This window comes from Hydra vulgaris, chromosome 04 (genome assembly GCF_038396675.1).
Source record: "Hydra vulgaris chromosome 04, alternate assembly HydraT2T_AEP".
NCBI lineage: Eukaryota > Metazoa > Cnidaria > Hydrozoa > Anthoathecata > Hydridae > Hydra > Hydra vulgaris.
Window position 1 is genome coordinate 20,302,749 of NC_088923.1, and position 14,709 is coordinate 20,317,457.

At 25.4% G+C, this 14,709-nt stretch overlaps 1 protein-coding gene across 1 annotated transcript in view; it reads right to left on the reverse strand.

Annotated features, from left to right (window-relative positions):
- LOC100215473 (ATP-dependent RNA helicase DDX54) overlaps positions 1-14,709 on the reverse strand; it is a 50,572-nt gene that overhangs the window by 20,043 nt on the left and 15,820 nt on the right. The window contains exons 16-21 of the mRNA XM_065795726.1: positions 11,374-11,458; positions 10,660-10,718; positions 10,376-10,448; positions 10,034-10,122; positions 8,495-8,624; positions 2,710-2,792 (exon numbers count right to left, since the gene is read on the reverse strand). Coding sequence (XP_065651798.1) covers positions 2,710-2,792; positions 8,495-8,624; positions 10,034-10,122; positions 10,376-10,448; positions 10,660-10,718; positions 11,374-11,458 — 519 coding nt within the window. The remainder of the gene's footprint in view (positions 1-2,709; positions 2,793-8,494; positions 8,625-10,033; positions 10,123-10,375; positions 10,449-10,659; positions 10,719-11,373; positions 11,459-14,709) is intronic.

Consider the following 14,709-nt stretch of genomic DNA (forward strand, 5'->3'; position numbering starts at 1 on the left):
TTTTCCCTAAATTACTTTAAAAAGTACCTTTTTAAAGTAATTTAGGAAATATACAGCCAAAAACAAAATAAAATTGACAATGCATTGTTTTACACAAAAATATATAAAATGTAATATTATTTTGCTAAAACTACTACAAAAAACTGTTTAAAGTTATATTCTAAAGAAAGTAAAGAATAAATAAACAATAAAGACTAATTAAAATTGTTATTATTTATCTAGCATTTTGATAAGAACAAATGTTGCAAGTTATATTTTGTCGCAAATTACTTTGCATTTATAAAAATCTATCGCCATTTTTAACATTATGCAATTTTTTATTTCAAATGCTATTGTAAGCATTAGCTGATTTAGTTAGCATTAGCTGATTTCGCAATTTAGATAATTAGAAAAAAGAAAACAAAATGAACAAAATTAATTCAGATAATAAGCAATGAAATTTTTGGTATTTTAATAAAAATAATTGGAAAAAATTCTTGAAAAAGCATGAAACTAATTAAAAAATTTGTAAAATTTTGTACAAATACAATAAATTATGAAAAAAAAAAATTATATTAAAAAAAAAATAACATAAGATTTTTTGTTACACTAAAAATATTTACAATAAAAAGGCTTCAAACTTTAATTTGACATAAGACTTCAGGTCAAGTCTCTTCTTCCAGGTCAAGCCTCACTCTTCTCGATGGTTTTCATCACATTGTGCTGCTGCAATTTCCAATTGAAACCGTTACTTCCATATTTATCAGTAAATTAATTCTCCTGAAAACAGACGTCTGTTTATTACTGCTAGAAACCATTGTAAAAAGTTTTATCTAACGCCAAAGCCTGCTATTCTTAAGTCATGAAATCTTGTATTTCATCACAAAAAATAAGCTTTGAAGACTTCTAGAGAATCTTTAACAGTATCAATAATAAGGGAAAATCTATTATTCCACCACTCTTATGGTTCAGACCTAAAGACAAAGCTGAATTGTTTGCTAAGAACTTTTCATCAATATCATCTCTTGATTTCACTAGTTGCGTTCTGCCTGATATAGCAGTCAAACAGGTTGATCCATTGCTTGACATTCCTATCACTCCACCTTCTGTATCTAAAGTGATTTCCTGCTAAGACTCTTTTACAGCTTGTGGTCTGGACAATATACGTGTTATAGTCTTGCTGAAGTTTTCTACGGAGCTGTCGCCTATACTTTCAAGAATCTGATAAGCAATTCTGTTATCCCTATTTTCAAAAATCTGACAAGCGGCTTCTGTTATCCCTATTTTCAAAAATTATGGAGAGCAATCTGATTCATCTAACTACTGTCCCATTAGTCTTCTTCCTATCATAAGTAAGGTTTTTGAATCTGTAATTAACAAACACTCAATCTTGAATCTAATACCTTACTTTCTGATCATCAATATGGATTTCGATCTTCTCGTTCTAAAGATGATTTGGTAACAGTAATAACCGAAAAGTTTTATCATGCATTAGATAAAAGTGAAGAGGATAAGGCTATCGCTCTTGACATTTCTAAAGCTTTTGATAAAGTTTGGCATATGCTGGTCTTCTAGTAACATCAAACCAATATCATATCGCTGTAATGTCTCTTTTCTATAAATACTATAATGGGCACTGCTCTAAAGAGCTAGCGTCTCTTGTGCCATCTGTTAAATTTCATTCTTGTGTTACTTGTCATTCAAATAAGTCTCATCCTTTTTCTATGACTGAATCTTCATCTTTTCTCTTCCAGTAACTTCCAACTCTAATAGTGGTTGCTTACAACCTTGTTGGAAGCAAAGATGTTTAAAAAAAAAGAAATCATGCTTAAGTAACCTATGGGAAATTGAGTAAAATAGATATAAAAAATATGCCTTCACATTGTGAAAGTATATCATCTTTTGCTTCATTAAAATACTTTTTTAACAGTTTTAAATGTAGACACATTCTATCACAATCCAATAAGAGAGTAAAAAAGAAAAGCAAATTATTATAATTCTATTTTAAATATATTTTATTCAAAAATAATTTGAAACTTAACTATCTAAGTATAAAAGCTTATTAATTTTATTAAATAAAATTTAAGGCTGAGATTTTAAATTTTAATAGAAAGAACACATTAAATGAAAAAATACTATAATTTAATTTTTAACAGTAAACTAAACCAAGTAAAAAAGAAAGAAAGAAAGAAACAACAGATCTAAAACCTAACAAAACATTTTGATCTTACTTGTTGTACGATGATTATTTTTGTAAAAATAAAGTAAAAAAAATATTCAGGTAAAAGTATTAATATGACAATAGTATTTTTACTATTGATTTTATTTTAAATAGTTTTTTAGAAAACTCTTTAAAGTGGTTTTAGATATGTAAATAAATGAATAAAATATAAGCCATATAAAAAGATTATAACCCATGTTATGACTTTTAAAAAAATGAAACCATTAGATTATTTAATCAATTGATGTTTCAATTGGAGTTAACTTAAAACTGCTAAACAAAAAAGTGAATACTATAAAAAATAATAAAAGTTAAAAAAAAATCTGAAATTAGGTTTATTTTTAAATATATATACATGAGTCCTGGTTTATAGAAAGTTGCATTCCAATATCAATACTTCATACATAACAAAATTAAAGAAACAAGAGATTTATATTTATCATTATGTATATCAAAAAATATGCAAATTAAATATAATAACTTAATTTTATTACAACAAAAAATCTTACAAGTTTTGGTTTAAATTTCTGTAGATCAAGTAAAAGCTTATTTAGCTCAACAGCCACAGTTGGTTCTGATTCTGATTTTTTATCTGCAAAAAATTTATTTATAAAACACAAATATGTAAAGCAAATAACTTTTTTAAAATAATAAACAATTGAAAAAACTAAAAATGTTTAACAAACACAACAATTTTTATCATATGTCACATTATTTTAAAGCTAACACTATAATTGCCTCCATTCTGAAATACTGTTCTGATTTGCATTCAGCGTAAAGAATTATTGAAAACAAATTATGTTGTTAATTTTTTTTTATTTTTTACATAAAAAATATATAAAATTTTAAAATATATAAAAATATATAACCTATCAAAGTCATTTTCTTGTTATATGATACAATGTTATTAAAATTCAATGAATACGGCTGCGTATAAACTTTTTTGAAAAAATATTTGTTTTTATTTTAATATATATTATTCGATATTTTGCTGATATTGATATTTGTGATCTATTGTGATCAGCGTCATCAGGTATAATAAAAATCCTTACAAAGAATATCGTTATAATAAAAACGAACCGTTAAAAAGATAACATTAAAAAGAGCATGAGAAAATACAAAATAGGATTAAATGTTGACGTCGAGTAATCTAATAAAAAATGGTCCCCAAGCTTTTGTTGTCACCATCATCCCTATTAAGAACATTTTCACCATTTCCCAACTCTTGTAGGACTTTAGCTTTGTTTATTTCCAGGGATTCTTGAATTTTCCAAATATGATTTTCTGGAGCAATTGATATGGTTTTTGGGTTTAACCAGTCAAACATACCTTCACATGATTTCGAATGCTCAGTAGCACCAGAACTGGCCCGTTTTCCTTTTTTACTATTTTTCTGGTGCTCAATACATCTTGATATAATTTCATTTTTAGTTTCACCAATGTATATTGAGTTGCATGAACATTTTATTTGGTAGATTTCTGGGTTTGTATTTGGAGGAAGTTTTATTTTATTGTTACAGAATATATTGTTTAAATTTGGAGATGATGTAAATATAACTTTATGTTTTGTTTTTTAAACTCTTTTTTAAGTTTGGGACCAACAATAGGTATCCATGGTAGCTTTACAAATGGTTGGTTGTCAGTTGGTTGATAATCGGTATTTTTTTAATCTATTTTTATATAGTCTCTTGCGATATTAGTTAAATTGTTCCTGTCATGCCAATTTTCAACAAATATTTTTTACATTTGTTAATATATATATAAAAATAGATTAAAAAAATCTATATATATAAATTTTTTTTCTTCTGATTTTTGATTTGCTATACCACTGATACTCAAGGTACGTGAGGAAAATGCAACAACAACAAAAAAAAAATTAACGTCTGGAGATCTTACATGAATGTTTGAATAATTATTTCCTTTCTAACATTTGATAAGGTTTTAATTTTTATTAGAATTAATAAAGTTAAAATTTAATAAAGTAATAAAGTTAGCATTGGATTACTTCCTCAATGCACTACAAAATTAGAGTGTTTCCGTTAAAGGTATTGACATAAATAAATCACACATAAAAATTACACAAAGACAGAATAGAAAATTTGCTAAACATAAAGCTAATAATTTATTTTAATAATATTCATGCTCAAGCCTCTTAGATGCAAAACAAGATAGTGATGCCTCCATAGATATCGAAGAAGTCATAGATGAAGAATTAGAAGAACTTAAGCAGTCTAAGCCATAATGGCAGATGTGTATTACAATGAATACTGTCTGATTAGCAATCGCTAGTCAGATCAGAGACTACAGAGCAGAGCAATCGCTTTGAGACATTTCATGCTTGAATGAAGCTTTTCATTTTATGAAATAAATGTTATCGAATGGAAGGCACAAAAATTTTATGAAATAAATGTAAGAAAATTTAAACTTCTGGACAAAGATCCTACAAAATTCAGGCAAGGACAATTATATCAATTTCTTTAAAAATTAAACAAAGAGAATTTTCTTACTACTGAAAAATATAAAAAAATATACCCCACAGGTTCTCATCCTCCGAGAATTTATGGGACACCCAAAATGCATAAAAAATTCAACGACATTCCAAAATTTAGACCTATTATATCTTCTATAAATTCTTATAATTATAAATTAGCAAAACACCTTAGCAACTTAGTTCAACCATGCATAAACAATAAATATTCACTAAAAGATTCTTTATCATTTATCAATGACCTTAAATTAAATAATTTTAAAGGAACTCATATTGTTTCATTTTATGTCCAAAATTTATTTACTAACATACCGTTAGATGAAACTATTGAACTAGCAGTATTTAAAATATTTTAAAACTACCCTGAACTAAAAATTTCCAAACAAAACTTAGTTAAACAATTTCACTTTGCCACAAGCAATACACATTTTCTTTTTAATGGTCAATATTATGACCAAAATGACGAAGTCGCGATAGGCTCTCCTTTGACTCCTGTGTTAGCTAACCTATTTATGGGTGAATTTGAAAACAAATGGATTGAAAAGTATAATGGCACTCAGCCATTGTTTTATAGGAGATACGTTTATAACATTTTCGCATCTTTCCCATCTAAAACTGACAGTATAAATTTTCTTGATTATTTTAATTCTATACACTCGAATATTAAATTCACTTGTGAACATTAACAAAATGGTAAATTACCTTTTCTTGATGTTTGCATCGAAAACCAAAATAACCTCATAACTAGTATATACCATAAAGAAACTTTTACTGGCTTATTGATTAATTATTTTAGTTTCACATCATTTCAATGCAAATTGGGGCTAATTAAAACTCTCATTGACCGTACATTTAAAATAAATAACACCTGGGCAGGATTTCATGAATTTATTCAGTCAACTAAAATAACTTTATAGAATCAATATCCTAATAAACTAATAGATAATTCCTTGAAAAAATATTTTTAAACTTATATTTATCTTAAACACTCTGAACCTTTTAAAAAACCTGAATATGAATGTAAATATTTTAAATTACCTTATATTAGTGAACAGTCTTTAAACGCTCAAAACAAAATATCGGAGTTAATAAAGCTGTTTTGCAAAGAAAAATTTATCATAAAATTGGCATTTACTTCTACTAAAATTCAACAGCTTTTTTGATTAAAAGATATTATTCCCAGAAATTTAAAATCTAACGTTGTTTATAAATTTAATTGTGCAAACTGTAATGTTTGTTACATAGGGCGAATTGTCTGGCACATTTCTCAACGTATTGATGAACATTTTAAGGAAGATAAAAAATCACATACAATTCAACATATTAAATCCAACATTGATTGTTTTAATAAAGCAACTGCAGAATGTTTTACCATTCTGGATTCTGCCAATAGGGAAACTGAATTAGAAATTAAAGTAAGTCTTTATATAAAATGGCAGAACCCTGAGTTAAACAAATAAGTTAGGCACAGAGGTATTGAATTGTTCTTATCTAACTTATATTAACATCCTGTCTTTAATTGTACAATACCTTTTGTGTAATGAAACTTTAAATTTGATTGTATTTTTATTATTTTCTTTATATTATATTTTTTATTTTAATTATGTATTATAAATAGTTTTTTTTTAACAGCAATTTTGAATGGATTTTTAATTACTTTGTAAACTATATATTGAAAAATTTTTTATTGGTTATTTTAAACTGATAATGAACTTTGTAAGTTCGAAACATGTATTTCAAACTAAAAAGTGTTTTTTATTTCACTAAAATAATATATATATATATATATATATATATATATATATATATATATATATATACATATATACATATATATATATATATATATATATATATATATATATATATATATATATATATATATATATATATATATATATATACAGTGATCGAAATTTACTTAGCCGCACACAATTTTTATTCGAAATTTTAATTTTTAAGGAAAATTTATTAGGTAAAAAAGAAAATATGATTTTTATTGTATAGCTTAGTTATTAAGTATTTTATTAGTAAAGTATTTATAATAAAAATATATCACATTAAAAATAGAAAAATAAATAAATAAGGAATGCACTTTTCATATGCGAATTTTCGTTAGACGCACTTTTAAAAATTAAATAATGAAAAGGAAAAAAATATTATTTTTAAATTTTAATATTTGGTGGGTCCTCTGTGGTTCTTAATCACTTCAAAAATTCTATTTGGCATTGAATTAATGAGCGATTGGAGTGTCATTGGTTGAATTTCTTGCCAACACCTATTGACTTCACCTCGAAGCTCTTGAATGCTGCTAAATTGTCGTCCATTTTCATAAACCTTTCGAGATAAGATTCCCCAAAGGTTCTCAATTGGATTGAGATCTGGATTGTCTTGTTGGAAAATGACTTGATCTTCCAAGTTATTTTCCAAAAAATCGATTAAGACATCTTCTAATAAATCTGTATAATTAATGGATTTCATTTTTGTTGATATAAAACATATCGATGTCTTTCCATTGATACAAAATGCTGCCCATGTCATTAATGATCCACCACCGAAATTGCGTGACAAATGAGGTGCATTGTTTTTTCGCAAATCATGCCTGTAATAGCTAAAACCATCTGGTCCATCAAGATTAAACTTCTTTTCGTCAGAAAATACGACATATTTCCACTTTTCTCCAAAATCCATATATTTTCTGGCGAACTCAAGTCGTGCTTCTTTGTGTATTTGCTTTAAACATGGTTTTTTTAGTGGTTTTCGCCATTTTATATTATCAGATCTTGACAATATTTGTTGAACACGTCTAGGAGTGATTGTCAAACTTAATTCTGATATGATTTGACTCGCAGTTAACTTTTGTTTTGTCGCTAATTGTCGAATTTGTTCCACGTTCCTTTTCGTTATCTTGTAGTTTTTATGTATTTTTTGATTGACGCCATATACTGACCCAAGTTTCAAAAAATTTCTAATCACCTTTTCAGATTGTCCAATTTTTCATCCAATTTCTCTATTAGATAACCCGGAATCCTTATATGCTTTAATTAAACCTTTTTCATGGTCATTTAAAAATTTTCCATGTGCCATTTCACTAAAAATATGAAACATTGAATTTTAAATTTATGAAAAATATTTTTATAAGTCAATTATGAAATTACTTACAATTTAAATTGATTTTTTCAAACCAAAACTAAAAATTATATCTCAAATTTAATAAAACAGAACTGCGTCTATACAAATTTCGCACTCAAATAAATCAAATAACTAAATTTTTTTATATAAAGAAATTATAAAAACAATGATATCAATTATCTTTTAATTATCAATTAACAAACAATGGTATAAATATATCACATACAGAAATTTCTTAATAAAACTTTTAATTAAGTCTCTATAATGAAAAATCTGATAAAAATTGTGTGCGGCTAAGAAAATTTCGTTCTCTGTCTATATATTTATATATATATATATATATATATATAGATATATATATATATATATATATATATATGTATATGTATATATATATATATATGTAGATGTATATATATATATATATATATATATATATATATATATATATATATATATATATATATATATATATATATATATATATATATTTATATATATATATATATATTTATATATATACATTTATATATATATAACAAAATAAACCATTCTAAAGTTTTTTTCTTTTGCTTCACTCCTAATAAGGTTGTTACCATATTACACACTAAATATGATTCTCAAATCATAAAAAAAATACTTGATTTTTTAAAATTTAAAATTTATCTACCTACTGAAGATTGGATGATTAGATATTAAAGCATAGTTGATTTCTTTAGAGCGTTTTATTGATGCGACAGAAGCATTTTCTCGTGACTTAACATACTGCTTGTAACCATTCAACATAACAGTATACATTGATTGCTAAAAGACAGAATAGAGAAGCATATTTTGATGACTTTAAATCAAAACCATTTTTGGCTAAATTTCTTTTTAATCTACTTTATTTTTATGATTTTTTAATAAAAAGATTGCTGGAGTCTATGTAGCAGCACTTCTCTAATGTTCTATCTATTTGTCAGTTGTTGTAGCCACACTCATCGCATGTTCTACCTTTTTGTCAGTCAATGTAGCAGCACTCCTTGCGAGTTCTACCTATTTGTCAATTAATGTAGCACCACTCCTATCATGTTCTACCTTTTTGTCAGTCAATGCAGCAGCACTCCTAGCATGTTCTATTTATTTGTCAGTTGATGTATGTACACTAAAAAAAAATACATACATACAGATAAAATTTATTTAAGAACGCAATTTTCTCATATACTTTGTGCCCTTTAATTTAAAAAGAAAAAGATTAAGAATAACCAAAAAACGGTTGCTGCCCTAGCCCAGACCCTTAGACCCCAACAGCAGGCTATTTCAGTATGATGTCACATTCCTTATCTAAACATGCATTTATAGTTATATATATGGTGCCTCAAAATTGATTTTTAAATATTGTTTTGATATACACAAAACATCACTTCCATCAAAACAACCACCTGGAGCTATATCTTTCAGTAATATCCTCAAATTTCTAAAAAGATCTGGCTAAAATATTGTTTTGGTTGGCTGTCTTAAAAATAAATTAGGATAAATTATGACAAACATTTCTTTCAATAGAAAATGTTGATTTGTATAACAATCATAACAATCTTATAACTTCTTCAAATTGATTGATGCATTTGACAGGAGAATTAGTGAATTACTAATCTCATTTAATAAATTTAATCTTTCTTATAACTTCTTTTCTTTAAATTGATTGATGCATTTGACAGGAGAATTAGTGAATGTCTAATCTCATTTAATAAATTTAATCTTTCTTATAATTTCTTTTCTTCAAATTGATTGATGCAATTGACAGGAGAATTGATGCCTAATCTCAATTTATTTCTAATTTTTTAACTCGTTTTTTTAACAACACTACTATATATACTTCATTAACTTGGATGATAACTCACTATGTAGAATTTGTAAAAAATATATTCTTTGAAAATCACCAGCTTTTTTTTTTTAATTTCATCATATATATTTTTTATATTTTTAATTTCATATTGGGTTTAGCAAAATACATCATACAATTCAAGTTATAGTAGGGTATTTCTAATTAAAAGTCACTTTATTCCTTGATTGTTATCTTTTATTATTAACATATATAATAATATAAATTAAAAAATAAAATGTGTTCTTAAGTGCTGCAAACGCCACATCTTAGCCAATCTATCCTGCTCTCATGTTAAGCTATTCGAGTTAACAAAACAAAACACATAACAGTCATCTCATAAAATACCCACCAGTGTTGAATTAACTGCAGTTGTGTTGTTAATAAAGTCTTGGTGGGGTACGATAGCAGATTGAGATACAGATCCAATCAAGCCATTATCTAAATTTCAATAAGAAAAATAAGATATAAAAGGATTTTTTTAAGAATTATTCAAATAGTTATTTTGGTCCTCAGAAAAACTAAACAAGTCTAAAGAAAAGTTACAAAAGCCTCATATAACTAACCTAACCCCCAGAAAAGTCATGTAGCCCATAAAAATCATTCTCAATAAGATAATATAGCATCTAAGGTTTTAATGAAGTAAATAAACAACTGTTTAATAGTTTTTTCAATCTTAAAATAATTATAATACCTTCTTGACTGTTTTCATTTGAAAACTTGATTGGTTGTGTTAAAAAAAGATGAAGATCCAATAAAAAAGCCATCTACAAAATAAATGCAAAAAAAAAAAAAAAGTATTTAAAAACAGAAGATGAAACTAATATTAAATAAATGCATTAAAGTAATTAAAAACAGAAGATAGAATAACGACAAATAAATAAAAAAGTTATTTAATAAAAAAAAGAGAAATAAACTTTAATTATGAATTATGTTTCTAGTAAAATATATTTTTGAAAAAAATAAACAAAAAAACACCTCATCTTTTTGTACAAAAGAATATGCCATTCCAGCTCTTCCAGCTCTTGCAACACGACCTTTATAAATACATTATTAGTACAAAAAGAAAATAATTAAATATCAAAAAATTTATAATAAAATAAAGCTAGCAATAATAACAAAAAAAAATACTTTTGCAAAATGTGGCAAAATAATGACACAAACATAAGTTTATTACCATAAATTTAAGTGATGTCTGAAAAATTATTGAACTTAATTTAAATGTATCATTATAATTGGAGTTTGAATAGTTAATTTAAAAAAATCCCTGATAAAGACCACGAATACTGGTAAATTTTATTAAACTAAAATTAAAAATGACAAAAGTAACCAAATCAAAACTAAATACTATGCCAATATATTTTATTAATAATACTACTGTATTTATTTATTTTAACTTCATGCATAAATGATTTAAATAATATGGAAAAATAATTCACTTAGAATTTACATAAGTACATGATGCATATAAACTTAGATAAGTTCGTTAAGATAACATGTCGACATTATACATTATAAAAGTTATATTTAACATGAGAACATAGTCCTGGATATAATTGAACTATTATTTTCACGCAAATGACATCACAACCATAATAAATAGATCTAATTAAAATACATAAAATTTTGAAAAAAATATACAATGTAAATATTAGAAAATTATTTTTTAATGCAGAAATAAAAACAATTTACCAACTCTGTGAACAAATAACTTTGGTTTAGAAGGAAAATCAAAATTAATAACATTATCCAACATTGGAATATCAATTCCACGAGCCTACGAATACAAAAAATAGAATACATATTTCAAATCAGAAAGAATATAAATAGCTTAAGCACTAATTTAAAAATTTGAGATATGTGTAGGCTTTGATTTTTCATTTAAATTCATTTCATTTTTACTATGTTGTTATAAAAATTGTATATACATAAAAGTTAGTAAAAAAATATCTTTATAATTTTAATTTTCAAGTGCCTTTTTCTTCTACTAAAAGTCTACCATCCAAATATTGTTTCGTATATTGGCTTTAGTATTAGACCTCCAGCAATTTTGTTTGACTACTACTGTGTACTAGTAGAAAATACAGTATGCCATTCATTGCCAGAATTGTTAAATTTATTTAACGAAGAAAGTTATTTTAATTATATGGAATGGTTAGATTACTGTTTACAAGCAGCTAATGGATTGAAATACTCGGACGACTTAAACATTGTGCATCATGATTTTAAGCCTGCAAATATTTTGTTCAGGACACTTTAAGTAGCATAGTTATGAAACTTTCTGATTTTTGTGACCTTGCTATACTGAAAGAAACAATAGCAGCAAAGACTAAGGTAAAAGCTGGATTTGCTGGTTTAACAATAGCTTATCCTTCTCCTGAAATTTGTAACTGTACGGTAAATATTGTCACAAAAGAATCAGATGTTTATGCCATGTTATTATCTATTTTTAAAATTATGTCAGGTTTAGATTGACAGTGGCAAAATCACTTTTCTATTTATAAAGATATTTTTTTAACTCAAGCCCTTGAAAAAGAAGAAAGACCAGATACAAATATTATTTCTAAAATATATTTGGAATCTGACACAAGACATCTTGTTGAAACTATTGTTGGAGGATGGTGCAATGATCCAGAAGAGCGATTAACTTGTGTTCAGGTATGTTTATATTTTTGAAACTTCAAGATTTGGAAATTTCAGGATAAAAAACAACTAACTTTGTTTTTTACAATGGTATGTATTTATTTTTTGTCTTTTTCTAATAAAATATAGAATCAATTTTTAGATTCGATATATATATATATATATATATATATATACATACATACACATAATTGTACTTTAAATTTATTTAAGGTTGGCGATTGTTTGCGGACCTTGTTTATATTTTTTATGGTAAAACCTTAGTGAATAAATGATTTTACCGACTTTAAACAGTTTAAGGTTGTTTTAGTTTTTCTAATTCTAAGAGTTCTATATATGTAATTATGATTTTATACTTATGAACTTATAAATAATGATTTTTCTTATTTTGATTTACAAAAATTATAACTTTTTAGATTATTGGTAGATTAAAAGAATTAACAATGGTAATGGTATCTAATTTATTTTAAGTACTTAATCACAACAATTTAAGAAATTTAAATATGGAATTTAAGATAAATTAGCATAGTTCAAATTAAACTTTTAATGCAACTATAACTATATAACTTTATTATTCATTATAGCTATATATAAATCACTTAATGTTTAATTATTTTGTAGTCACGTGGCTTTTGAATTTAAGAATATGTAATTGAAAGTCCAGCAATGAAGAAGTGTTTGAAATGTTAAAGGAGCCTTTATTCAAGTAATTTAAATATAAATTTATATATTTTTTCTTCCATTTATCTATATAAAAAAAAAAGAAATATTATGTATAATTAATATATAATCATAAATACTTTGACATAGAGTTACGATATGTGTTATGAATTGTTTTATTTTATAGATCTAATAAATGTGCTAACAGTTTAAAATTGTAGGCATGAATGATTTTAATAATGATAATCATTATTTTTATATTTTTTACTAATTTGTTAAATAAATGTTAAATAGATGCATTTTAACTTGAGTTTTAGAAATAATTTTTTTTATTAGAAGGGTCTATGATCTAGGGTCATATGATTCAATATTTAAAATGGCATTCCATATGCAGGTCTGATATAGATTTCTTAACATTGCAAAGATAAAGGAAACATGTTAGAAAAATATGCTTTAGTTAAGGTAGTTAGATTTTTTGACTCTTAAGAATTTATCTATTGCTACTTCTTTTACGTATTTTTACATTATGTTAATATGTTAATAAAATTGTCTTATGTTAAAACCAAATTGATTTTTCTTTTTTTAGGGAAGTTTCTACATAATTATGACGCGTATTTTAGAAATGATTTCATTAGGTGAAACTCAGTAAAACTCTGATTTTCACCTTTTAAATCATAAACTAATAGGTATAGAAAAAGACTCCACAAGCGAGAAGGAACAAAAGCAACTTGCAAGAAAGAAAAGCAATTGCTAAGTTTTATTAAATTTTTTAAATTAGTTTCTTGTTTAACAATGTAAAGTTTTGATATTATACCTAATATTTAGGCATTGAAATAACATTTGAGTACCTTAATCGTGGTATGTATTCAACTCGAGTTTTTGTAAGCAACATAACGTTATGATAACATTGAACACATTTTTAACGAGGTTATTAGTTAATAGAACTACCAAGTTCTTAATAACTGATGAGCTCGTCTTTCTTTCAAATTCTTAGTAACGGACGAACTTAGTTCAAGTTCTTGTTAACTGAAGGTCTTAAGTTTTAAGACCATAGACTAAATATCATAAAGTTTTATTTAAAAAAAAGATTCACGAAAACTGCTATGAAAACATTTTTGTTATAATTCTAACAATTTTGATGCATTACTGAACCTCACTTATAAACAATAGTTATCAATTATATTTTATATGCGTTAGTTTGCCAGGCATCAATTTTTATGCATCACTGACACACATAGGTATGTGGCACTTTGCAATCAATTTTCCCCGTACAAAAATAATCAAAACTTCTAAACGAGGTTGAAGGCCATAGGCTAACTAACATAAAGCTTTATTCATTTTAGAGCAGTCAAGAAAACTGCTGTAAAAACTATTATTTAATAACCTAACAATTTTGATGCATTACCCAACCTCGCTGATAAACGATATTTATCAATTATATTTTATACACATTAGTTTGCTTGGTGTCAATTTTTATGATTTACTGACACACATAGGTATATAGCCCTTATCAATTTTTTTTTTTTTATAGGTTTTCTAAATAAGATTTAAAACCATAGATTAACAAGCTTTAAAATTTAAGAATATATAAAGTAAACGATTCACTGAGTGTATCACTGTTCATAAGTGAAGCAAAATATAGGTTATTTATGAGCTGAGAATTATTGAGTTGAATTTTACCAGCAACTGAATTCCCTGTATCTTTTCTACATATTCAATACTCTA